We start from the raw sequence: 27394 nt of genomic DNA on the forward strand, positions 1-27394 counted from the left end.
TGTTGTAACCTCTCTCTCAGCCAATGAAAATGAGCGCTTTTTACAAACTACTCCGGAAGTCATCACGCCAGTACTGCGCTCTCGGGTATTTGCAGGTTTTGGACACTGCTTAACCCCTGGTACGTATGTGTGGATTGATAAACGAATAAAACATGTATAGGCTAGTAAAACATACTGACCTAATGATATTCATAACTCTTTAGGCGTTGTTCACGTTAATGCTAAAGTGTTTTTAAATAATTATCTAATATGTCCATATTAGGGCTCATAATATGAACATTAAAAAGACCTGGTTTGTTAATAGAAACTGAACCTCTCTCGAGATGGCATCCTCTAACCCTCTACGACCCCAGAACAGAACTCAGCTGGATCATACTGGGTAAGTGAGCTGATCATTGAATATTTTGTCAGGCTTTAATCTGTTTTAAGAGTATTTCTTCCCCCACAAGTGACATATATAATTTAGCAGTCTCTCTTCTCTCATTAGGATCTTGAAGAATCATGACTTGAATAAAGATAAACTCAGTGCTGTGCCCTCATCTAAAAGAGGTTCTGAGAATCTGGACCCAAATGCCTCAACTGAAGCAGGAAAGGCTGTTAATAAAATGAGATGTGTCAGCAGGCTTCCAGTCCTTGCCAAATCTCTCCAACCAGGTCTAACTGACCTTACCCAAAGTCCTAAATGGGAACAGAGGCCCCTTATGGTAAGGATACAGCTTTGTTTACTACTTATAAAAGGCAGACCGATATATCAGTTTTTGCAAAGAATCTGTGCCGATAGCTTTTTTTTTTATTATTCTCTTTATATTATTATTCTTATTCCTCAACAATAAACCTCATCTGATGAAAAATATATATATACACTCACTGAGCGCTTTATTATTAACTCTATGATCCTGATAAATGCCCGATGTGGTCTTCTGCTTCTAGGTTTAACAAGTTGTGCATTTTGAGATGCTATTCTGCTCATTACAGTAGTTTCTGTCTGCAGAACTGCCGTTCACTGGATGTTTTTTGTTTGTAGCACCATTCTGTTTCCCTAATGATTGTTGTGTGTGAAAATCCCAGGAGATCAACAGTTACAAAAATAATAAAAACTGCCTGTCTTGCATCAACAAACATGCCATGGTCAAAATCATTAAGATCACATTTGTTCCCCATTCTGATGGCTGATGTGAACATTAACTGAAGCTCCTGACCCATATCTGCATGATTTTATGCATTTCACTGCTGCCACACGATTGGCTGATTAGATAATGGGATGAATATCTAATCGGGATAAAGTCCTCAGTGAGTGTATATACAGTGGCAAGAAAAATGATGTGAACCCTTTGCAATTAGCTAGTATTCTGCATTAATTGGACATAAAATGTGATCTCGAGTATCTAACAAGTATAGGCCTAGATAAACAACAATGTGCGTAAGCTAAAAACACACAACCATTTGTAATCTTTCATGTCTTTATTGAACACATCCCATTAAACATTCACAGTGCTGTGGAAAAATTGAACCCCATAGTCTAATGACGTCAACAAAAGCTAATTAGAGTCCAATTAATGAATCGAGATCAGAGTTGTGGGTTAGAGCTACTTGGACTTATAAAAAGCCCTCAAACATTTGAGTTTCCTAATCACAAGAAGCATCTGATGATGTGGACCGTGCCTTGCAAAATAAAGATCTCCGAAGACCTACAATTAAGAATTGTTGCTTTGCATAAAGCTGGAAAGGGTTACAAAGTTATCTCGAAGAGATTAGATATTCATGTGTCCACAGTTAGACAAACTATTTATAAATGGAGACTATTTAGTACTGTGGCTACTCTCCCTAGAAGTGGCCATCCAGCCAAGATGACTCAAAGGGCACACAGCAGAATGCTCATTTAGGTAAAAAAAAAGAACCCTGGAGTGACAGCTGGAGACTTGAAGGAATCACTGGAACTGGTTTACATCTCTGTTTGTGTGTTTACTATACATACAACATTAAACAGGCATGGTGTCAATGGCAGGACACCAGGAATGAAGCCACTGCTTTCCAACAAAAACATTGCTGCACACCTGAAATTTGCCAAAGACCACCTTGACACTCCACAACGCTACTGGTAAAATGTTTTGTGGACTGATCAAACTAAGGTTGAATTATTTAGGAAGAACACCCAGCACTATATATGTTGTAAAAAGGGCTAATTCAGAGAAACTTCTTTGTGCCATTTTGCTGGCTGGACTTGATATAAAGACTTCTCCACATCCAACACTCAACTACAGCAAAGGAGTGATTCATACCAGAGAGTTGGACGATGTAGAAACCTCATCCTCCAGAAAGAATCACAATTGGTTATATGAATGTTCCAGTGGACTTATTTATACCAAATCCACTGAGATGCTTTAACTGTCAAAAGTATGGACATGGATCAAACAGATGTAAGAATAAGCATATCTGCGGTAATTATGGAGAGGAGGATAATGACAAAGAAAAGTGTCAGAAGCCACCCAAATGCTGCAGTTGTACAGGAGAACATATGGCTACATCAAAAGAATGCTTGATGTGAATGAAAGAGAAAGAAATCCAGAAAAAAAATATGTACAAAGAAAATCAGCTACAATGAAGCATGCAAATCGGTCTCTGTGGTCCTCTCTTTCATTGTAAATAAAACTTTCGCCACTGTGGTCAAAACATTTTTCGTTCAGTGGATTGCCAAACAGATTTGACCTGGCTGCAAAAGGATAAACCACAAACTGTCAGCAACAGTAAAGGCATACCTCCTCCTAGATCAAAGTGTGCAGGAAATCAGAACAAAACAACATCAACCCATAACCAGACCAACCAGAACTTACAAACAGAAAATAAAATAATGAACAAGAATTATTAAAAAAAGCTGGATTTTCACAATCAAAAGTATCACAAGGTGAGAATACAAAGCCGAAAGCAATCAAAGATGTCGAAATGAAAGAGAGTGGCCATCACAGTAGGAGCCACTCACCAAAAGGCAGAACTAGGGGTAATATCCTTATTTTCCCAACTTAAACATTGATCACACCATTATCCAATGGAACTGATATGGGTTCAGAGCTATCTTCTCAGAATTGCAACGATTAGCTGCAATTATTAATCCACTTGCCTTTTGTCTACAAGAGACGCACGCAGTTGTCACCTGATACTATCCTTTCTTTTAAAAACGTAACTCTTTTAAATTCCTTTGGTCCAAACAATAGAGCTTCTGGTGGAAAAGCTATTTTAATTAGAAATTATGTGATACACCGATACATCAAAATAAATAGTAATTTACAACCCCAATTCCAAAAAAGTTGATACAGTATGAAAAATGGTAATGAAAACGAAAAGGAGTGATTTGTAAATTATGTTCAGCCTTTGCTATATTTAAAGCACATCAACTAAACATGATATGATGTTTTACCTTGTGAATTTCATTGTGTTTCAAAATGTTCAGTAATCTCAAATCAGATGATTGCAGCATGCTCCAAAAAAGTTGAGACAAGGGCTATTTAAGACTAATACAAATTTGATGAGTTGAAATAACTAGGCAATGGGAAACAGGAGATGTTAAACACATGAGGCAATCATGTCATAGTTAAAACAATATATAACAATATAGTTAAAAGATTCAAGGAATCTGGTCAAATCTCTGTGTGTAAAGGGCAAGACGAAAACCTCTTCTGAATGTACCCGTGATCTATGATCCCTCAGACATCACTGTCTTAAAAAACGTCATTCATCTGTAATGGATATCATGACATGGGCTTGGGATTATTTTAGTAAACCTTTGTTAGTCAACACCATTCGCCGCTACATCCACAGATGCAAGTTTAGACTTTACTATGCAAAGCAGAAGCCCTACATCAACACTGTCCAGAAGCGCTGCCAACTTCTCTGGGCTCGGTCTAATCTTAGATGAAAAGTAGAACAGTGGAACTGTTTTTTTGGTCTGAAGAGTCCACATTTCAAAACGTTTTTGAAAAATAAAGCTGTTGTGTTATCCGGGCCAAAGAGGAAAAGAGCAATCCAAGCTGTTACTAGCATCAGGTCCAAAAGCCAGTGTCTGTATGGGCCAGGGGTGTGTCAGTGCCCATGGCATGGGTAACACACATCAGTGTGAACATCATGAATGCAGACAGATATGTAAACATTTTGGAGCAGCATATACTGCCATCCAGCACCATCTTTTCCAGGGACGTCCCTGCATTTTCCAGCAGGGTGCCTTCAGACCACATACTGCCCACATTTCAAGTGCATGGCTGTCTGAGCAGAGAGTGTGGGTGCTAGACTGGCCTGCCTGCAGTCCTGACCTGTCTCCAGTTGAGAATGTGCGGTGCATAATGGAGCGCCCCATATGACAACAAAGACCCCATACTAATGTGTAGCTAAAGACCAACATAATGAATGATTGGGGGCAATTTCTCTTTCTAAACTTAACAAACTTGTATCTTGTGCTTAAGTGTTATTAAAAGAAATGGTGCTGTCACACTTGACAGTCCCAACTGTTTTGGAGCGTATTGCAATCATTTGATTTGAAATTACTCTAAATATAAAAATTACAATGAAATTTCACAAGGTAAAACATCATATAATATGTAGTTATAATTCTTTCAATATAGTAAAGGGTGAATATAATTTACAAATCACACTTTTTTTGGAATTGGGGTTGTACAAGTAACCGCAGTACATCTAACCCTCCAGAGGACTATCACAGTATGCTCCATATACAGTGCATCCGGAAAGTATTCACGGCGCTTCACTTTTTCCACATTTTGTTATGTTAAAGCCTTATTCCAAAATTGATTAAATGTATTATTTTCCTCAAAATTCTACAAACAATACCCCATAATGACAATTTGAAAGAAGCTTGTTTGAAATCTTTCAAATTTATTAAAAAGAAAAAAATCACATGTTCAGAAGTATTCACATCCTTTGCCATGACACTCAAAATTGAGCTCAGGTGCATCCTGTTTCCACTGATCACCCTTGAGATGTTTCTACAACTTGATTGGAGTCCACCTGTGGTAAATTCAGTTGATTGGACATGATTTGGAAAGGCACACACCTCTCTATATAAGGTCCCACAGTTAACAGTGCATGTCAGAGCACAAACCAAGCCATGAAGTTCAAGGAATTGTCTGTAGACCTCCGAGACAGGATTGTATAGAGGCACAGATCTGGGGAAGGGTTACTGAAAAATGTCTGCAACATTGAAGGTCCCAATGAGCACAGTGGCCTCCATCATCCATAAATGGAAGAAGTTTGGAACCACCAGGACTCTTCCTAGAGCTGGCCGGCCGGCCAAACTGAGCGATCAGAGAGAAGGTCTTTAGTCAGGGAGGTAACCAAGAACCCGATGGTCACTCTGACAGAGCTCCAGCGTTTCTCTGTGGAGAGAAGAGAAGCTTCCAGAAGAACAACCATCTCTGCTGCACTCCACCAATCAGTCCTGTATGGTAGAGTGGCCAGATGGAAGCCACTCCTCACTAAAAGGCACATGACAGCCCACCTGGAGTTTGCCAAAAGGCACCTGAAGGACTCTCAGGCCATGAGAAACAAAAGATTGAACTCTTTGGCCTGAATGGCAAGCGCCATGTATGGAGGAAACCAGGCACCGCTCATCACCTGGCCAATACCATCCCTACAGTGAAGCATGGTGGTGGCAGCATCATGCTCTGGGGATGTTTTTAAGTGGCAGGAACTGTGAGACTAGTCAGGATCGAGGGAAAGATGAATGCAGCAATGTACAGAGACATCCTTGATGAAAACCTGCTTCAGTGCACTCTGAACCTCAGACTGGGGTTAAGGTTCATCTTCCAACAGGAAAATGACCCTAAGCACACAGCCAAGATAACAAAGGTGTGTCTATGGGACAACTCTGTGAATGTGCTTGAGTGGCCCAGCCAGAGCCCAGACTTGAACCCGATTGAACATCTCTGGAGAGATCTGAAAATGTCTGTGCACCGACGCTCCTCATTCAACCTGACAGAGCTGAAAGGTCCTGCAAAGAAGAATGGGAGAAACTGCCCAAAAATAAGTGTGCCAAGCTTGTAGCATCATAATCAAAAAGACTTGAGTCTTATGCCTTATGCCTGGATCTCAAACCTATTACATCCTGGACATGGTACTTATTCAGCAATTTACCTAACCATCTCTCATGGAAAGTGTGGCATGATTGGTGGTGCCATTTGAGTATTTCTGTAACTGCTGATCTCCTGGGAATTTCACACACAAAAGTCTCTAGAATTTACTCTGAATGGTGCCAAAAACAAAAAAACATCCAGTGAGGGGCAGTTCTGCGGATGGAAATGCCTTGTTGATGAGAGAGGTCAACAGGGAATGGCCAGACTGGTTCAAACTGATAAAGTCTACAGTAACTCAGATAACCACTCAACAATTGTGGAGAAAATGTACAATTGTGGAGAAAAAGCATAGCATCTCAGAATGCTGTTCTGAGATGCGGGTTGGTGCTGTTTTGGTGGCATGAGGGGGACCTTAGGCAGGTGGTTATAATGTTGTGGCTGATAGGTGTATTAAAGCTGATCTATGTAAGATTTTTGGTTAAAAATGAACAAATTGCCATTATTGATTGAGTACATAAACAAGCAGTGTTCAAAACATTTCCTAACCTTTCACTACGGTTAGCCTATAAAAATAATTTGTATTTTGAGCTGTCGGGTTCGATTTGGCACGAAATCACTGGCTTATGATGTTCATCCTTGCATCAATACGTCATGTCTGCACACACAGAAAGTCTTGTGCTCTGGCTGGAGAAACTAACTGCGCTGTTAAGCTCAGTTCAGTAACACTCACACAGTTTAGGACAGCATCATTGCAGTCTACATGGATGTTTATCTTTTATCTGTTTGGCGAAGTTGCTATCTTTTAGTTGCTTGGATATCTTTTCTGCTAGGGTTGTTGAAGCTTGTATAGCTTGTCATACTTTTAATAATCGAATATTACACGTGTTAACCAATCGAGATGCACATGTTTAATATGAATTCTGAAATTGACTTGTAATTGTTATATTGCATATTTAAGCATATTATTTTTACGTTTAATAAAGTATATTTTATCCTCATCATGTTATTGTGTGCCATGCATTGACAAGCTGTTGTAGTAACTGAGGCTGGACAATACAGTATAAAAATAATAATGTCTTACTGAACTCGTATCACCCATATCAGGAGTTTGACCTCTTAAATTAAAAATTGCAATACAACTCAAATATTAATAGTAGATAAAACACTTGAATAATTATATTAAGATATACTGGTGGTGGCTGAGGAGAGTCCCCTGTTCTCTATATAAAAGTGCTTTGAGAGTAGTGTCAGAAAAGCAATTTAAGTGAAAAATTAATTCAAATATGTATATAAGAGTGTTGTTTATCTTAATCAAGCAAGTAATATTTCGGTTTCAAATGTTTAATCGTATAACATAATATCAACATGAAAATAGCACATTATGACTCCAGCTCCAGATAAGATCACACATAGGCGATGTCCAGGAAAGCTCAAATTGGGAGATTCATCCGCCAGAAGAGCAGTGCTGAAACAGGACTGGCATAATGTATTCTGCAAATTGCTTGCAATCTTAAGTTTCAACCACAGATGTCGCTGGAGAGCACAAAGTTACAAAGTGCAGCTATAATCATCAAGACTCAGTCTTGACTTCAAAATAAAAAATTGCAAATATCTCTGTAGAAACCTTTGAAAATAACTCCTCTATTAAGAACTGCCTCCCTGCCTTTCAAACAATTCAGGCTCAGGAATAAAATAAAGATGTTAACTTTTCATCCAATAATATGGAACCTTGCAACCAACCTTTCACAATGGAAGAGCTATTGCGGGCCATAACCAAATCACATGATACTGCAACTGGACCCTACAATATTCACCATACATTTTTAAACAAATTTGCCTCTCACTATCCTTTCCTTACTTTTGTTTATTTTTTAACTCCGTCTGGATGTTAGGGGATGTTCCATATTCTTGGAAAGAAGCAGAAATTATTCTTATTCCAAAGGCAGGAAAGGATCATAACGATCCCTCTAACTACTGACCTTTGGCCCCAATGAGTTGCTTATGTAAAACCATGGAGAGAATGGTTAAAGAACGACTAGTATTGATGTTGGAGTCTCACTCTCAACATCTTCAAAGTAACGCTCCGTGTGGATTTAGAAAAGTAAGGATCACCTCAGCTTGGTTTTTGAGGACATCTGCCCATTTTTATTGCCAACTTTTTAGCAAATAGACATTTTAAATTCAAGGTAGGTAATACTTTATCGGACCCACACAGACAAGAGTTAGAAGTACCTCAAGGAAGCATCTTATCAGTGACCCTATTTAGCATCAAAATAAACGGTGTGCAAAAACTTTCATTGCATCCTTTATGTAGATTATATTTGTATTTGCTACAGAGGCACATTCATGAAAAGAATTGAATGGAAAATCCAGCTGACAATTAATAGTGTCCAGGCCTGGTCTGTGTCCAAAGGGTTTAAGTTCTCAAAGAGTAAAACATTCTATGCATTTTTGCCAGTTATGCTCTCTCCATCATTACCCAGAGCTATTTATGGATGATCAAAGTTCTTAAAGAGACAAAATACCTTGGAATAACCTTTGAAAATAAATTGTCTTTATCCCTCACATAAAGATTTTAAAAGATACATTTTTTAAAGAAATGGATATTCAAAAGGTTTTAGCAAAGACTAAGTGGGGAGCAGAGAGTTCAGTTCTTCTAAACCTTTACAGAACACTGATCAGATCACGTTTGGACTATAGAAGCATAGTGTATGGCTCAGTCAGGAAATCCTATATCTGACTTTTGCACACAGTTCACCATCCAGGCATACCTCTGGCACTGGGGGCCTTCAGAACATTACCAATCCAAAGTCTTTATGTAGAGGCCTTATAAACTATCTCTAGAGAACAGATGTCTCAAATTAGCCCAGCAATACACAACAAAAGTAAAGACCAACAAAGAAAATCCAGCATATGATGCAATCTTTTCACCCCAGTATTCATATTTGTATGAGAGAAATCCAAGGCTTATCCGACCTCCTAGTCTACAGATTAAATCCCATCTAGAAAAGAAAAAAGTTGACTTAAGCATACTGGAACAGACATACATCTGCAATATTCCACCCTGGAATCTCAAAGAGATGTTTCCATCACACACACCTATATATACACAGATGGATCAAATCTGGAGATCATGTGTCAACTGCATATGTGATCAATCACCAAAAAAGTGGAATAAGGATCCCCAATCAGAGTTCAATTTTTACAGCAGACCTATCCTATTATTCTAGCTCTGGATCACATTAATACCACAAAACAGATACATTTCTTATTATTAATAGATTCAAAATCATGTCTTCAACTGCTTGCATCACTCAAAAATGACCACCCAGCCCTTGTAAAGATTTTAACCAGATTGTCAGCTCTGGAGGCACAGCATTTTTATATTTAGTTTAACTGGGTGCCTGGCCATTGTGAAATCCAAGGAAATGAACAAGCAGACTCTGCTGCTAAAGAAGCACTTTCTACAAATCTTTAAAAATGCTCCATACCACCCTCCGATCTGAAACCTACCATAATCTCAACCATCATCATCATCAAATGGCAAACAGAATGGTATCTTTAATTTTAGTAATCGCTTGGATCTGATCATGCACACCCTTTTCCGAATAGGACATTCCAGATCATACATTGTCAGAATCCACTATCTTTTAAGCATATTTTATTGGATTGTGCTGGTTTTATTTATTTTAGGAAATAATTTTACATATTATGAAGAGATAATGAAGAGATTTTTTGCTTAGTCAACCCTGAATCGGTTTTAGGGTTCTTATTGAAAATAAATTTAAAAATCTTATATAGGTTTTTAACTAATTAACTATCTAACTGTTCACACCAGAAATCCTAATAATATGGCTGAGCTAAAGTAGTTCTGTAAGGAAGAATGGCCCAAAATTCCTTCTGAACATTGTGCAGGTCTAATCCGCAGCTACTGGAAATGCTTGGTTGAGGTTATTGCTGTCAAAGGAGGATGGACCAGTTATTAAATCCAGTGGTTCACTTTTTCCACAGCATTGTAAATGTTTAAAGGGATCAATAAAGACATGAAAGATTATAACTGAAAATATATATAAAGCTTCATTTGTTAAATACTTACACATAGAACATTGTAATGGATGCAAAGTCCTGCGTTATACACCAGATCTTATTTTTTTCTGGTTATTATTGGGATTTGGATTCACAATACACTTTTTGGAATTTGATTAATTTTGAGCCTCAATGTCTGTGCCCTCATGGTAAGGAACGACTAAGACATTTTGTATCATTCTATAAATTGCTTTTAAAAACCTATTGGCTGATTAATTGTTATCTGCCATTTGCCCCCACCTTAGTTATCGATATCGGCAAAATTCACTATCGGTCGTCCTTTACTACTTATTCCTAATAATTCTAGGTTAATGTCTCTTACGTGTGGGGGGAAATTTGCTTGAATTTTGTAATGCAGGCTCCAGTAAATGTCGGTCTATGCCAAGCAATTTGAAGGGATCGCCTAGTCTTATTTTTGAAAACTTTTGTATCCCTCATATGTCGTCTCTCTCAGGATGATTGTGCTCCAACAAATGACTAGGAGTGGCTGCTGAAAAATTAAGTTTTACTTTTTTCCACAGGATAAAGCTCAGAAACAATGGACATGCACCAAACCAGTTCCTTTTAAATTGTCCCAGTCATGCGTACACAGTCAGAGAAACACAGTTGCCACTGGCAAATCGCACCTGACACCTTCTGCCCAGTTAACACCAGAGGCAAATCTGAGAAACTTAAATCCAAGTGCAAGAACTGAAACTACGAGCCGTAAAGCTACCACACCAGGTGTTCTAAGGACTCAGGCAAACAAGTCACAGCAACAAGGGGCACAATCTGTTGTGCCTCAGCCTGGTGGTGATGTAAAAAGTGTGGCATCAACCAAAGCAACAGCATCAGGCTCTACTGATGGTTTCCCACCTACAGTCTGCAGTCAAATTGATTTAAGTTCACGTTTAGGTAGCATCACTCTTGTACAATCTAAGCTTCCCAAAGACTCCGGTTTGAGTCATTCATATAAAACTGTGCTCAGTAAAGTAGATGTTGGTTTTGATTGTCATTCACCAAAAAACAAGCACGGTGTCCAAACTATGCAAACTAAACAATCAGCTACTGATGCACAAAGCCATGCAAGCACTACAGGTGAGTTGTATGTTGATCTTGTATATAATCAAAGCTTTTCTTTCTTTTTTTGTTGTGGTTGATATACTTGGGTGGTAACAGTGTTTATGGTATTTGAATACGATTTTTGTGAAGTTTTAGTATGTGTAAAAGTTTGATTTAACCACTGGTTACTGATAAACAATTTGTTTGCATGTGAGTGCAGGGTCAGTTCCAACTCTTTCTTCAGCTATGCACGGTGTCCTCCCATGTGACGGATCGAGTTCTGGTGAAGCTCAATGCGTGATGCCGCATTTGTCCACCTGCCCCCCTGGACCAGGAACCTCCAATAATATGGTTAGAAAAGCTCTTTGATGAAGCCAAAATGTGTGCTAGCCCCTTGATGATCATGCGTAGGGCTTTTCCAGTCTAGTGATGTAACCTAAAAGTATGCTGCTCTTTGCTGCATTCACCACATTAAAATAGCATTATGTAATTTATATGCAAGACTTGTATTATCTGGATAGTTGGTGCTCATGTATTTTGATCTTTTAGCCTCAAAGAGTTTCTGTGAAGAAGAGTCATCGTGGCATTGACCGCAACGCCGGTAAGTTCATCTTTATGATGATCTTCAAAGATTTAAATTTTCTCACAGGTTGCAGTAGATGAGTTATGAGTGAATTATTTGAGAAGCTGTGAATAGTATCTCTTCCTTTTTTTTATTTTTATTTTAAGAGAATGCCGGGTCCTTTTCACCTAACCTATCGTCACTACGTAGTATTCTGCAAAACGAAGGAATTAAAGTAGGAGATAATTTTGGGGCAACACCCCGAGTATCAACCTGTCCCACTGGCAGAGGAACCTCACTATATTCTGTGAGTGCACTCCACTGAAATGTCCATTCACACATTGTTCTAATACTGTATTTTACTTCCGAATGCTACATTTAACAGAATAGATAATGAAATATGGTTCTTAAAAGTGACATTGTGTGCCCTAGGCTCAAAGAGTACCTGCCAAAAAGACTCAAAAACAAACTGCAGTAGAGGCCACCAGCCCTACAAGTAAGTTTTTTGCTTCTTTTTACATTTACATTTATTCATTTGGCAGACGCTTTTATCCAAAGCGACTTACAAAAGAGGAAGAACATCAGCGAATCATCTTAGGCAAAAAGTGCCATATTACAAAGTTTCACTATCATCATAATAGTATACAAAACAGATTTAAGTGCAACAAGAAATGTAAATATATATATTTTTTTTTTAGTGACCGGTTAAGTGCTTTTGGAAAAGATGTGTTTTTAGCCGTTTTTTGAAGATAGAGAGTGAGTTAGCTTCCCGGATTGAGTTTTTAATTCTAATCATATTGATATCAACAGCACTATCCATATAAAGGAGTTATAGATTAAAGATCCCATGAAATCACTTCACGTAATTCCTCTTGAAACTGGAAGTTTGGGTGGGACAAATAAAAAATATTTTTTTTTAGCCAATAGTCTTTAGTTATGTTAGTTAGCTTGTTAGTCAGTTACAAGTGATATTAGGGGAGGGAATCTGTGTGGTGCTAAAATCTGCAGGTGATATAGGCTAATGTGTCCTGCAATGCATTACATTTCCAGTGTAACAAATGAAGAAGCATCTACTGCAATTTTTAAAGTGACATATTGTTTAATTGGACTGCCAATAGGGAGTTTTTAGACCAAGTAAAATAAAATTAAAAATATTTTTAATTAAATAAAGATGGCATTTGCTGATTTAAACCTGCATTATAGTGAAGTAACTACAATTTACATGGGTCAGAAATTAAAGGAATAGTTCACCCCATAATGAAAATTCTTTCATAATTGTCTCACCCTTATGCCATCCCAGATGTGTATGAATTAATTTTTTGCTGCTGAACATGAACAAATATTTTTAGAAGAATATCTCTGCTCTGTAGGTCCATTCAATGCAAGTGAAAGGTGGCCAGAACTTTGAAGGTCCAAAAAGCACATAAAGGCAGCATAAAAGTCATCCATAAGACTCCAGTGGTTAAATCCATATTTTCAGAAGCAATATGATAGGTGTGAGAGAGAAACAGATCAATATTTATGCCTTTTTTTTTTGTTTTACTATAAATCTCCACTTTCACATTATTCTTTTGTTTTTGTGATTCACATTCTTTGTGCATATTGCCACCTACTGGGCAAGGAGGAGAATTTACAATGAAAAAGGACTTGAATATTGATATTGAATCATATCACTTCTGAAAACAAGGATTTAACCACTGGAGTCTCATGGATTACCCTTATGGCGCCTTTTATGGAGCATTTTGGTGCTTAACATTTTTGGTACCCATTCACTTTCATTGTATGGACCTATAGAGCTGAAATATTCTTCTAAAAATCTTTCTTTGTGTTCAGGAGAAGAAAGAAAGTCATGCACATCTGGGATGGCACGATTGTGTGTAAATGATGAGAGAATATTCATTTTTGGGTGAACTATTCCTTTTAAGGGGGGATTGGGCAAAAATGTAATGTAATAATAGGAGGCAATATGTAGTAAGTAGTATGCTAGTATTTCATTCCAAACATAGCTTTTTTATAATATCTCTATTTTAATCCATTAAGATGGATGTGAAATGTGTCGTGATGCAAAATATAATTTCTTCCTTTAGAAAGTGCCATGTCCTTCTCCCCTGACCCTGCAGCCCTGTGCAGTATTCTACAGAATGAAGGTGTGAGGTTGGGGGGGGCTGGCGGAGCAACACCCAGAATTTCAACCTGTCCCACTGGCAGAGGAACCTCCATTTATTCTGTGAGTTTGGTCAAGTGCCATTCATTGTGAACACACAGTTGAATGTAACTGAGTGCTATTGAGTAAGGAAGTTGTTTTGAATCATGTAACTTTATATACATCAGGCCCAGAGAGTACTCGTGAAGAAGACAAAAACAGAAGTCACAGCAACAGTAGCAGCAGCATCTCATTGTGGGTTTTTTTTTTTTTTTTTCCTTTGATGCCATCCCTTTTCTTGTTTGTATCAACTCATTGTTTCTCTGTTATGGTGCAGGTGCAAATAGAACTCCAGTGATGAAATGGACGCCTCAACGGGTTGCAAACACCAAACCACAATCAATGGTCAGTGTTCTTTTTTTGGCTAACTTTACGCTGACTCTAAGCAACTGTTGTATGCAATTCAACCTTTAAAAAAAAAAATTATTAAAGAGTCATTAAATGTTCTTTAATATATAGTTGTATTATCTTCCCTGAGGTCCTCTGATAATTTTCGTAATGTTTGTTTTGCATTAAAACAGTCGTAATTTAGTAATATATGATAATTTTCCACCCTGTCTCTGGACCTCTGTCTAAAATTCTCAGTTTTGACCTAAGTACCTCCTTAAAATTTCAACATAAACACCCACTGTTCTGATTGGCTAACATTGTGCAGCCTCACAAATTCAGCCTCACAAATTCAATATTTGAAACTCAGCCTGAATAGAAAGAACAAGCTCCACAACATTATAAAACAAAATTTCAGGGGATACACATAATGCACATCCAACACATTGCATCCGAATATATTAAACTGTTCATCTCAAGCACAACTGTTAACACTTGCACCCTGTCTACACCGGACTCGAAAGTCGACAGTAAATGGATGTCACGTTCCATTTTGTGCTACACGTGCTGCTGCTACTACTGCCAACAACACAAATAAACGGTTTAGGTTGCGGCGTTGCGTCAATGGAAGCACCTGGTGTGTCCTAACTACACGCGACGCGATAAAATTCCAGCAACAGCAAGTGTGTCTGTCCACACTAGACGCGACGCGACTGTGAGACGCCACACGTCAATCAAAAATCACAGCCATTCAGAACAGCGTGTGGGCGGAGTCTCTCTGTGAAAGCGCACTGCTGGCCCGCACTCCCATTGGAAATGGTGTGCACAGCTCGGACTACTGTCATTGTGACTCCCCACCCTGCCTGTATTTCAGTAGATTGTCTGGAATGACACCCCTGGATACAGGGACACAAATCGTCATGCCTATTCACTCTACATTACATAGAAAATAAAGCGGAATTTGTTTTACACAGGTTGATGCGTCATTAGTAGCCTACTATAGCTAAATGCTACATTCATTCATTCATTCGCTGTAGATGAAAGTCTAAACTTAACTTACCATGTGTATTCAATGCTTCAGCTATACTTCTCCAGACGGAATCCTTTTTCCTGATGTCTTTGTGGAATTTGTGGGATTTATCGTAGAGAATTGAATGCCTTTGAACTTCGACAATCAGTTCCTCGTCGTCCATGTTTGATGATTAAATATTCATGACACGCAGAAGTTCCATCCAATGAGATCTCTGTGTGGGCGGATCTGTCAGCCGTGACGTCGCAGAATTCTGCGTTTCTAAATTAGAAACTACGCATGTCGCTGTCGCGTCTGGTTAGGACAAAAACGCTGATTAACATGGAAAAGATACCTTTTATCGCGTGTCGCGGCGCCGCGTCGCGTGTAGTTAGGACACGGTGTTAGAAGGGTGTCAGCACTACAAACAATCAAACAGTCATGACATTTGAAATTCATGAATAGAACTGTTTACTTATGTTTTGTAAGGGTCTAAGTGTCTTTAACTGGCCCATCCTTAAATAACAGTTCCTTTGCAAAGCTTGAATCGTTTTATGACTAGTTCACAAGCAATCCATATTGATTTGAGCCGAAAAACATACAATCCACAATTAAATATGCTGAAGTCACATCCACATGATGCGCACATACAGTCCACAGCACGGTGTGAACTAGACGCACACACATCCAGTTTCCAGTATCATCCTGCACTGAAATGCACATTGCAGGAAATGCATCTAAACGGTCAAAGAAGTCTATCCAGTGCTTGTTTTCATACATCAACAATTAAAAATAGCACAGATGGGCAAAAGAACATGTCCATGATGCGTTTGTGCTCAAAACAGCAAGAGGCAGAGACAGAGAATAGCTTCTCCTCTTCAGAGTTGTAACTTGACACAGCGTCTTTTAAAAGCACCCCCAGATATATATAAGTGATCAAAGACATCTGTCTGTGCACAAAAATACTTGAAAATAATCCAGATGGGTCCTCTTTGGAGTTCAGGAATAGTTAGGCCACTGTAGGCCTTTTTTGTCCTCTTTCAGTTTATGAACTGAAACACCAGTGGGCGGGGCCAAGGGTGCATTGATGTAAAAGTAGGTGTTTTGAGCTGTAGAGGCAATCACAAATAAATGTACCACTAGTGATGTAGGGTAGTCATGAAAGTAGAGAACGAGACATTTTTCTGCTTGGTTTCAATAAATGCTGTTATTGCATTGGGGATTATGTTTTGAGTTTTGAAATTTACAGTAATGTTTTATAGTAGAATTACCTATTATATGTCAAGATATCAAGGAAATTTAGATTCTTCATGGCATGACACCTTTAACACACTAATACCAGTAATTGTTTATGTAATATAGGTAATCGTGACATTAGAAAATTATTATATATTTTAAGAAGGGCTAACATTGGGATAAATTATGATACTTATGAGGATGAACTCCCCCTTCAATCTTGACCTCTCGGGCACAATCTTAGATCCCAGCAAGTAGAGGCTCAAATAAATATGGCCTGATTCCTGTGACAATATTTTGGTCAACAGGTCAGGCTGCATTTTTGTTAAAAACACCCAGTTCTCATGATTATCTCCATCACCCCTACATTTATTTTTTTGTTGAATATTCTGCTTTTCTGGAATATGTCACATTATGGAATTAAAGTGGGTTGTGATCTTAATGTGTACATGCATTTTTATTATGTTTAAATTTAAGTTGAATAAATACACAAAAAAAATTGTATTTACAGAGGAAGCTCTTTACTGGACAAAAGACGTCCAGATTTAGGGACTCTCCAGGTGTGAGCGAACCCCACGACCCCAGCACTATAGTCTTGACATGCCAAGAGGTAAACCCATCCCAGGGCATAAAACCCTTTTAACTATTTGCTTGATCTAAACATTTTTTTTACATGGAATCTAGAGTCTACACTGATTTTTTTTTAGCAGGGAGATGATGTTGTTCAACGATTATTTAAAGAGCCAGAGCAGATGGACGATGAACAGATGAAGAAAGATGGTATTTCACTTGAACTACTGAACAGTCGCCAAACTGTAAGATTTTATTTAACTGTGATTTATTGTATGCTGTTGTATTCACTTGCCATTTGCTTAATGCCCTAAAAATAATCTCACATGTTGATGACATGGACATCTTTAATGCAGGCTGAACCTCACATTCACATTGAAAATGATGACAAGAAAACAGCCCAGCCTTTCATACAAGCAAAACACAGAGGGTCAGTCATTGTTTTCTCATCAAGCCAAAGACTCTTGGGATCAGGCTTGCATCAGGAGAACCCTTTGGCTGGGGCCCCTCTGCAGCTCTGTAGAGACAGTGATGCATCCCATGGTACGCTGCCACTGCTGTCAGACCAAAGCAATGGATCACAGATCACTCCAATCTTAGATTATACTAAACAAATCAACACCGGCACAAAAAGCCAATCAAAAGGTAACCACTTTAAATTGTGCTTTTCTTTTTACTTTCATGATGATACAAAATGCTACATATATGTATTTTAAGATGTATTTCAATTACATATATATATATATATATATATATATATGTATATGTGTTGATTATGAAAAAAAAAAATTTGATTTTTACTCGTCCCTCCTTTTCTTTAAAAAAACTGTGAAAAATAAAAAGTTACAGAGAGACACCTACAATAGAAGTGAATGGGGCCTATTTTTGGAGGGTTTAAAAGCAGAAATGTGAACCTTGTAAAATTATAAAAGCACTTACATTAATTCTTCTTTTAAAACTCATGTTTTTTGTTTAGCTGTAAAGTTGTTTAAATTGTTTTATGTCATTTTAGAGTTTTAGGCTTTATGGCATTATGTTGTCATAGCAACAGAGTTGTAAAATTGGATATAACTTTGCATAGGAAAGGATATTAAGCGATTTTATCACACTAAAATCATGGTAACCGGTATATTATTTACTTCTTGTGGGTATACTTCTGAAACAGTGAAAAATTTTAATGTTTGCAGATTGACCCCATTCACTTCCATTGTAAATACCTGTAAAAAAAGAAAAGGAGGGAGAAGTTGAAATTAATTTGTGTTAATCAACATTATCCCACACATGCTGTTGATTGAGCTTAACTTGTATTGAACCCAGAATATTCCTTTAGTATTTGCATTGTGTTTTGAGTGATACTCCCACTATGTGGTTATTTTTCCATATCTGTCTGTAGTTCCTCCCCTTGTGTCTGCCCTGTGGCAACGTCATACTCCTCTTGAGGAGTTGTTTTTGAATGACGAATGCGCTACATACACCTCTCGCCTGCTGTCTTGCCCAGTGCAGCCACGCTGTGGAAACCCTGTAGCCACCACACTTCTGTTTCAAGACTCCACTGTGAGTAATCCATTTTCACTTTTTCTATTTTGTTATTTAAAAAATTGGCATCCATGTCTCAGCATACTAAACTATCTACTAATGAACTAAATTTTGATCCATTTCCTGTCTCTCCTCTCTATAGTGTTTTTTACCCATTGACCCCCCATATGTCTGAGTCCAGTTACCTCTGGTTCTTCAATCAGGGTGTTCCTCCAGAATATTGCACAATCCATGCATGGTACATATTTCAGTGGATGTCTGCCTGAAACAGTGTTGCACTTTTTATCTGTAGCAGCACACCCAGCAATTGGCTACTGATTGACAATTAGAATAAATATGATTTTAAATGGGATTCACAGTTGAAAATATGACTCTTCGTATTATTGGAAACTTCCCAAAAAATATAGCCTGTACTTGTCACTGACTGGAAACTCTGTGCTTTGTACTTGTATATTGTGTATAGTGTACAATAAATGTGTATATGTAAATATGTCCATGTGCTGTGGATTTTTATTTATTTTATAAAAACATATTCATTTGATTGATTTTTAAATATATATATACAAACAAGTAATTTTTCCAACAGTTGTTTACAGACAGATTGTTTCACTTTTAACTGACTATATCAAAATTCCAGTTGGTCAGAAGTTTACCAAGTTTACTGTGCCTTTTATGCAGCTTGGAAAATTCTAGAAAATGATGTCAAGCCTAATTTTAGCTTCTTACTTTAGCTAATTGGATTCAATTAGAGGTGTACCTGTGGAAGTATTTTAAGGCCTACCTTCAAACTCTGTGCCTCTTTTTGGACCTCCACAAGTCTGGTTCATCCTTGGGTAAAATTTTCAAATGCCTGAAGGTACCATGTTCATTTGTACAAACAATAATACACAAGGATAAACACCATGGGACCACACAGCCATCATACCGCTCAGGAAGGAGACGCATTCTGTCTCCTAGAGATAAACGTAGTTTGGTGTGAAAAGTGCAAATCAATCCCAGAACAACAGCAAAGAACCTTGTGAAGATGCTGGAGGAAACGGGTGGACAAGTATCTATATCCACGGTAAAACAAATCTTATATTGATATAACCTGAAAGGCTGCTCAGTTAGGAAGAAGCCAATGCTCCAAAACCATGATAAAACGGCCAGACTACAGTTTGCAAGTGCACATGGGGACAAAGATCTTGCTTTTTGGAGAAATGTCCTCTGGTCTGATGAAACAAAAATGTAATTGTTTGGCCATAATGACCATCGGTATGTTTGAAGGAAAAAGGGTGAGGCTTGCAAGCCAAAGAACACCATCCCAACAATGAGTCATGGGGGTGGCAGCGTCATGTTGTTGTGGTGCTTTGTTGCAGGAGGGACTGGTGCACTTCACAAATTAGATGGAATCATGAGGAAGGAAAATGATGTACATATATTGAAGCAGAATCTCAAGACATCAGCCAGGAAGTTAATGCTATGTCGCAAATGGGTCTTCCAAATGTACAATGACTCCAAGTATACCTGCAAAGTTGTGGCAAAATGGCTTACGGACAACAAAGTCAAGGTATTAGAGTGATCCAATTCTTTCTTCATCTGTTCATCGTCCATCTGCTCTGGCTCTTTAAATAATCTTTGAACAACATCATCTCCCTGCTAAAAACAAATCAGTGTTGACTCTAGATTCCATGTTTAGATCAAGCAACTAGTTAAAAGGGTTCTATGCCCTGGGATGGGTTTACCTCTTGGCATGTCAAGACTAGTGCTGGGGTCGTGGGGTTCACTCACACCTGGAGAGTCCCTAGGGTAGAACTGAAAAAGCATGTGCGAGCAAGGAGGCCTACATACCTGATTCAGTTACACCAGTTTTGTCTGGAGGAATGGACCAAAATTCCAACAACTTATTGTGAGAAGCTTGTGGAAGACTAACCAAAACGTTTGACCCAAGTTAAAGGCAATGCTACCAAATGCAAACAAAGTGTATGTAAACTTCTGACCCACTTAGAATGTGATGAAATAAATAAAAGCTGAAATAAATAATTATCTCTACTATTATTCTGACATTTCACATTCTTAAAATAAAGTAGTGATCCTAACTGACCTTAGACAGGGAATGTTTTCTACGATTAAATGTCAGGAATTGCGAAAAAACTGAGTTTAAATGTATTTGGCTAAGGTTTATCTAAACATCTGTCTTCAAGAGTAAATACAGTATATAAATACAACTGCAGGGTATTTGAGGACAAATATTGCTTCATGGCACAAAGACTGGTAAATTTATCTCACAAAATAAGAATCACAGGACAAAAACTGTCAAAAAAATGTTCATACTCTGTAGTGTATGTCACATTTCTTATATTATTTTAGTTCATTTGTCTTATGATTGATGTAAACCTACTAAATTCTACAAGTGGGATTTAAGTTTGTTATTACAAATACAGTCTGTACAAGCAGATTACAATGTTGTCCTGATGTTATTTTTATTCTTACACTGGCTTAACAAGCAGTCATTGTTTAAAGAAAACATAATGGGAAAAATATGGCAGCATAGGGAACTCATAAGCCAAAAACAGTAGAATAAAGAAACTTCTTTTAAATCAATGGTTGAATATTAATTAACAAAACCTTTTTTTTTTTTTTGCAAACACACTCTTACCCCAAATTATAAAAAACTATTTTTTATTTTATAATATTTGTATTATTATTTTTGACAGTGAAAACAGTCAGACCCTAGTCAGGGTCATGACGTGGGTCTTGTCAATGGTTTGACTTTCCATTCAGCACACAACTAAATAACACAGGCTGCATGATTATGATAAATGTTTAGTTACTGCAAGAGCGAGGGGACTCTATTTAATACATATATGTCTTCGTGTCTCGCTTGCTTTAGCTCACGTCAGTGATTACTCCTCCGCATGACAATGATGCCAAGATCTACTTTTATATTTAATTTCATCACTGAGAAGGTTTACCTGCAAACTTAGTAGCACCAAACATCACAAGAATGTGTTTAAACATGGTGGCCTGCAGCTCTTTTTGTTCCTTTTCAGATTCACCAGCTTGGGACTTTAATGTTGGTGCTGTGATTGCATGAATGAGAATAACAACCCATTGCACCAGTTAAACATCTGCAACGATTCATTCTTTGGAGTGTACTGGCAATGGTCATCTAATAAATTATGCAAATAGATGCATGTCTTGTGGTGTTTTGACTGACACCCGATTGCGATAATCCTCTTTAATCCAGAATTCCTTGACGTCCCCAAATTTTTTACACATACATTTCTGTCTATTAGATGACTGCATATACCACATTGTCAATGGTCTCTCAGCTGTACAAAACTATGCTTTACAAATCTAAGCTGTAACGGTCTGTGTGGGTAGTACATGGCTATATGCTATATGAATCATATGCTTCAATTGCCATGCCATGTGTTGTGTTTATAGTGAACCATGGCCATTAAAGTGGAACAACTCCATTTTCACAATTTAAATAAATCAGAAGCTTTATTCTAATAACATTATGATCTCATTGATGGCTATAATTTCCAATATGATTATCATGACCTTATTCAATATTATATTCTAACATCATAATGACTTCATGAGTGGACTAAGGATTCTGAAAACATTATTACCTCATTTGTTGTTATACATTCTATTCTTGTATCATTATGACATAATCTGGGCTACACATTCCTATGCCATTATGACTTCAAGAGGGTACTATACATTCCAAAATGATGACCTCAAGATGAGCCTACATGTTCTAATATCATTATAACCTCATAATGTACATTCCTATTGACCTGTTTCAGTGATGTCACTTTTCCCCCACAGCCACCATATTTGTGACCATCAGCAGGAGGAAACAATGGCGGTCAATGGAAAAACATCAAAAAGTGATGTTGAGCAATGCCAAGTCCCAGGAAAGGCGTATTTAGGTCTGATGTCTGCACAAATGTTGCCAAATTTGACTTTCGCCTACATTTATCAACAATTCACCTCCATACACTGTCGAGTCTTATGTGTGATGTCTGTAGCACATTGAAGGTAAATGGAATGATTTCATGAGGTTACTTTACAATCCAATATCATTATAAGTTCACCAGTGGCTTTGCATTCCAAATATTATTGTGAGCCCTCTGGACACTAAACATTACAAAATCATTATGACCTCATTGGAGGCTACACATTACAAAATAAAGATAGGACATCTAGTACAGTTTTTCCCAATTCTTGGAGTATGTTCTTCATCTTCTTCTTCTTGTTAATGGCCGCTCACTCGTTAGGAGTATTACCACCACCTACTGTATAGCTTACATGGGTGATGCATCTGTATTTCATTTTTTTAATTATACACACACACATATACATATACATACTGTACATACACACATATTCATACACACTACACCCCTATATACACATATGCACATATACATACATGAGGATGTAATGCCCCACCCAACCCAGAGGATCAGAACCCATGCTTCAGCTGGCGCTGCGTGTTCAGCTCCTCCAGTTTCCACACTGGGCTCATCAACCTCCAGGATGGGCAGAACGATCCCCATACATTATATCCTGTGCTCTAGTCCTGTATTCTTTAAAAAGGTTTAACCAGGCCTATATGTCTGAGAATCTCTCAAACTCTTTCCCAAGAGGTCCGTGATATTTATTGGTCTATCCTTTATATTTTTAAAAAGACTTCTGTATTGAACATCATATTTGTTACATTTAAAGAATACATGCTCTACTGTTTCGAAATCATCACATTCATCACACATACCATTTTCATGCTTCCCCATTATTGCAAGTGTTGAATTTAATCCTGTGTGTCCCAGTCTTAATCTAGAAATCATTACTTCTTCCTTTCTATACCTTCCATAAAATTGTTCTTTTCCACTAATTTTGCAATATTATAATACCATCTCCCTGTGCTGCTTTATTCCAACCTTTGTTGCCATTATTTTACTAGTTTCTTTTTAATCACTGATTTTACCTCACTTCTCCCCAGGGGTACTTTAATACCCACCACGTTTTTCTTTAATGCTTTTTTTGCTAACTTATCTCAATATCAATTGCTATTAATAATAACAAAATGTAAATATATGTATAATGTATATATATATGTGTATATCTCACTGGACCTAACAAGTTAATGTGTTATATTAAGCATGTAGAAGAACATCTGCACATAGAAAAAAATCATTGTTGCTTTGTTTCGTTTACAGTGTCGTTATGTGTCATGGCTGTCCACTGCTTTGCTAATGTGAGCAGGGTTATCAGGGATTGGTTGATGGGGGGAATTGTATCTGCCCCGCAACCTGGGAGAGTGTGTTCATGATGCTGCAGTTGGTAAGTCTGCACTATCAAATGCTTTAACTTAACCCAAGAATAAAGCTCCTCTTATATAGTGTTTTTGATTGCAATAAATCTCTGATAACTACTCTGAGCAATGGCAGAGGAAAAAGTAATTTTTTATATATAAAACACAAAATATACACACTGAAGGGTGGTACGGTCATTGGCAGTGCCTGCTGTAAGGATTTCCAGACCAGGGAGGGTTATCTTAAGGCCGCCAGTAATCTTGTCAAGATTGGGCATCACCAACCTTTGTGTAATTGGTGGAGATGGCAGTTTGACTGGTGCCAACATATTTCGTACTGAGTGGAGTGACTTGCTGAAAGACCTAGTCAGTAAAGGTAGCATGCAAGGCTTTCCACACAATAAGACTGAAGACTAATCTGTACCAAATCTGTACTATAGAAACATATCATCTTACATGTAGTGTTGCTTTGACTAATGTAACTTTATTACACAGCTCTCTTAAATACTTCATTCTTAACGGTCAGTTGTGGCATTTTGAAGTCAAATATTTGTCTATGATGACTGCTAAACTGTGTAATTAAAAGGATAGTTCACCAAAGAATTTATTTCTCTAATACTTTACTCACCCTCATGCCATCCCTGATGTGTATGACTTTCTTTTTCGACAGAACACAAAGATATTTAGAAAAATATTTCAGCTCTGTAGGTCCATACAATGTAATTGAATGGTGTCCAGACCTTTCTGCACAAGAAAGTCATACACATCTGGGATGGCATGATGGTGAGTAAATGATGAGAGAATTTTCATTTTGGGTGAACTATCCCTTTAAATGTTGTCCCAGGTAGTTGATTTCCTGATACATATTAAAGAAACTACTACAAACTCAAATCTGCATTTTATAACAGTTTATTTATTTGGTATATATTTATTTACACTTGCACCAGGGTCCTGATCACTCTGTTGTGGTTAATTTAGCTATAATAACCCGCTGTATGATCAAAAATTCTTCACATACACTACCCTAAGCAGAGAAATATTCTGAATTGACAGTCATGTTCTCCATTTGCACACAGGTCAGATCACCAAGGAGGAGGCCAAGGCTGCATCTCATCTGAATATTGTGGGCTTCAACAGTGACTTCTGTGGAACGGACATGACCATCTGCACAGACTCAGCCCTGCATCGCATTGAGGTGGCATCACCACAACTGCACAGAGTTCATGAATATGCACTGTTTATCAAAATCAGAAATGAAAGATTTCCATAGTTCTCTGACTTCATTTGTTTAAGTATTTGTGCCTAAATTCTGCTTTTGATGTCTCTGCTTTGACCAACAGCCACCAATGTGCTTTCATCCATGGGAATGGGAAGACACTGTGGGTAAGGAGGTGTGTGTGTGTGTGTGTGTGTGTGTGTGTGTGTGTGTGTGTGTGTGTGTGTGTGTGTGTGTGTGTGTGTGTGTGTGTGTGTGTGTGTGTACATGCATCCACTAAAGTGAGTTTTAAGACTAGACTCCATGGAGGCCAAGGTCCAGACAAAGACCTTACCCCCAGACCAAGACCTGTTGGACCAAGAACCAGGCTGTCCTCTTTATTTAAGTGATAAAGAGAAAGTGCTAAATTTATAGCATCATTCAATGCTAGACCAAGACCAAATTCAAGTGTATGTGGTCTTGAGAAGTTTAAAGACCTAGATCACAAAATCAAAACTCTAATACCCAAATATCTGATGCAATGTATGGTTTCAATGCCAGCATCTCCCAGTAAATGACTGGAAGTAACTTGTATTTATTTGAGTAGTTGTTCAATGTCTCTGTATGTTTTAGTTACCTAGCTCTGATTACTGCTCTTGCATGTGGTGCTGATTGGGTGTTTATTCCTGAGATGCCCCCAGATGATGGTTGGGAGGAGCACTTGTACAGAAACTACACAAAAAATACCCTCAAATGTTACATAGTTGTCAAAAAACCATCCTGTTACAGTTCCTCTCTTTGTCAACACTATTTCAGTTTTCATGTTTTAAGTTAAATTAAAGCATCTTATGAAAAAATTGCAAGAAAAAGTATGTGTCCCTTGGATGGATTTATCTGGATTGGAAGTTGATCTGATCTTCAGCTAACACAGTCTGCTTAAAAATAGCACAAAAAAACAGTGATACATTTTCATATCCTTATTGATCTCATTGTGTAAGCATTATTAGTGCAGATTGGAAAAATTATGTGAACCCTTGAATTTAATAACTAATTGATCCTTTATAAGCAGCAGTAATCCACACTAAATGTTTGCTGTCATAACTGCACAATGGTTATCTATACAAAACAGTTTTTTTTTTTTTTTTTTGAGTGAACCATGTGTTTGACTGATAATGGGTTCACATATTTTTCACACATTTCTGCTTGCAACTGTACAGTACATTAGGTTTTTCTGTACCGTGTCTTAAAGGAAAAGTTCAACCAAAAATGAAGATTCTGAACACAACAATAGTATCCATCTACAGATCTGCAGCCATAAGTCACAGCAGTTTCAGGACAGATGTCTCAGGCCGGAATTAGGTCAGAGCTAATGACAAAACCACTATCATGGCAGAGAACACATAGAGTTATTTGGTGAACAATGAATCTATATATTAATGCTTAGTTTTTATCTACTTACTACTCAATCTGTAGGTGTGTTTCTTGTCATTCTTATTGAAGCTTGACATTTTTTACATGTTTTAGGCTAATATATCAAAAACATTTCTGGGGACATTTTGGTACCCTTTTGATTGTGTTTTGTAAATAGGCATTTCGATAAAGTCACCGAAACTTTTTTTATATATATTTCTGCATATAAATTGGTTGTTCCCTTTTGTTTTGTTTTATTTAGGCCTATGGTTTGTGAGTTTATGGTAACCTACTAATAATTTTGAGTGCTGTAAGTATTTTGTTGCATTGTCAAAGTTGCCAAAATTGAGCAATGCATGTGGTGTAATTTTTTCCCTTGTAGAGACATATTACAATTTCGAGAGGTCAAACATTACCTTAGTTGCAGCAATTCAAAACCTGTTGTAGTGATTTTCACTGCCCTTTTTGCATGGCAAGTGTGTTTAAGCAGACAAGACAACCTAGACCTAGAGCTGGACAAATTATAATTGCATCTCCAAAGCCACTCCAAGGCAGTTGTCAATGGAGATATAAACATCTTGAGTTGTTTGTCAGTATATATATATAGCACAAATATTTATATTTTCCTTTACTTTTCACAGATGTGGCTAGGGTGCAACTACAGTTTTTTGTTATTAACATTTTTATTGATTCCATCCACAAAAACCAAGACACACAACATAAACTACGGAATCAGTTATATAAATTAAACCCCATCCACCCGAACACAAACATGCATTACAGTGGTCACTTACAGTTATAAAAACTAAAAAAATTGTAAAAAAATCTCTCCCC

At 37.6% G+C, this 27394-nt stretch overlaps 2 protein-coding genes and 1 pseudogene across 3 annotated transcripts in view; 2 read left to right on the forward strand and 1 right to left on the reverse strand.

Annotated features, from left to right (window-relative positions):
* zgc:158263 (ceramide kinase family protein) overlaps positions 1–27394 on the reverse strand; it is an 867176-nt gene that overhangs the window by 96618 nt on the left and 743164 nt on the right. The gene's annotated exons all lie outside the window — the stretch shown is intronic.
* LOC127618396 (uncharacterized) lies at positions 106–19076 on the forward strand. 2 transcript variants are annotated; one of them, XM_052090822.1, is made up of 16 exons: positions 106–119; positions 305–379; positions 488–704; positions 10682–11237; positions 11422–11552; positions 11751–11802; positions 11931–12070; positions 12196–12259; positions 13851–13990; positions 14095–14161; positions 14244–14311; positions 17050–17148; positions 17246–17353; positions 17465–17753; positions 18502–18662; positions 18787–19076. In XM_052090822.1, exons 2-16 carry the CDS (start codon positions 324–326, stop codon positions 18817–18819), a joined length of 2181 nt encoding a protein of 726 aa, XP_051946782.1. In that variant the 5' UTR covers positions 106–119; positions 305–323; the 3' UTR covers positions 18820–19076. The 2 variants fall into 2 exon arrangements, with proteins under 2 accessions (XP_051946782.1, XP_051946783.1); XM_052090823.1 differs by having other exon boundaries at positions 17249–17353.
* Positions 20038–26520, forward strand: LOC127619041 (ATP-dependent 6-phosphofructokinase, muscle type-like; annotated as a pseudogene).

Source organism: Xyrauchen texanus, chromosome 25, assembly GCF_025860055.1.
Source record: "Xyrauchen texanus isolate HMW12.3.18 chromosome 25, RBS_HiC_50CHRs, whole genome shotgun sequence".
In the NCBI taxonomy this organism is placed as follows: Eukaryota; Metazoa; Chordata; class Actinopteri; order Cypriniformes; family Catostomidae; genus Xyrauchen; species Xyrauchen texanus.

What these genes read in the sequence shown, in the direction of transcription:
- LOC127618396 (XM_052090822.1), top strand. Translation starts at nt 324, where the DNA reads ATGGCATCCTCTAACCCTCTACGACCCCAGAACAGAACTCAGCTGGAT. An exon ending in GGGAACAGAGGCCCCTTATG is followed by an intron (nt 705 to 10,681) that starts GTAAGGATACAG and finishes TTTTTTCCACAG; the next exon opens with GATAAAGCTCAGAAACAATG. An exon ending in TACTGAACAGTCGCCAAACT is followed by an intron (nt 17,354 to 17,464) that starts GTAAGATTTTAT and finishes TCTTTAATGCAG; the next exon opens with GCTGAACCTCACATTCACAT.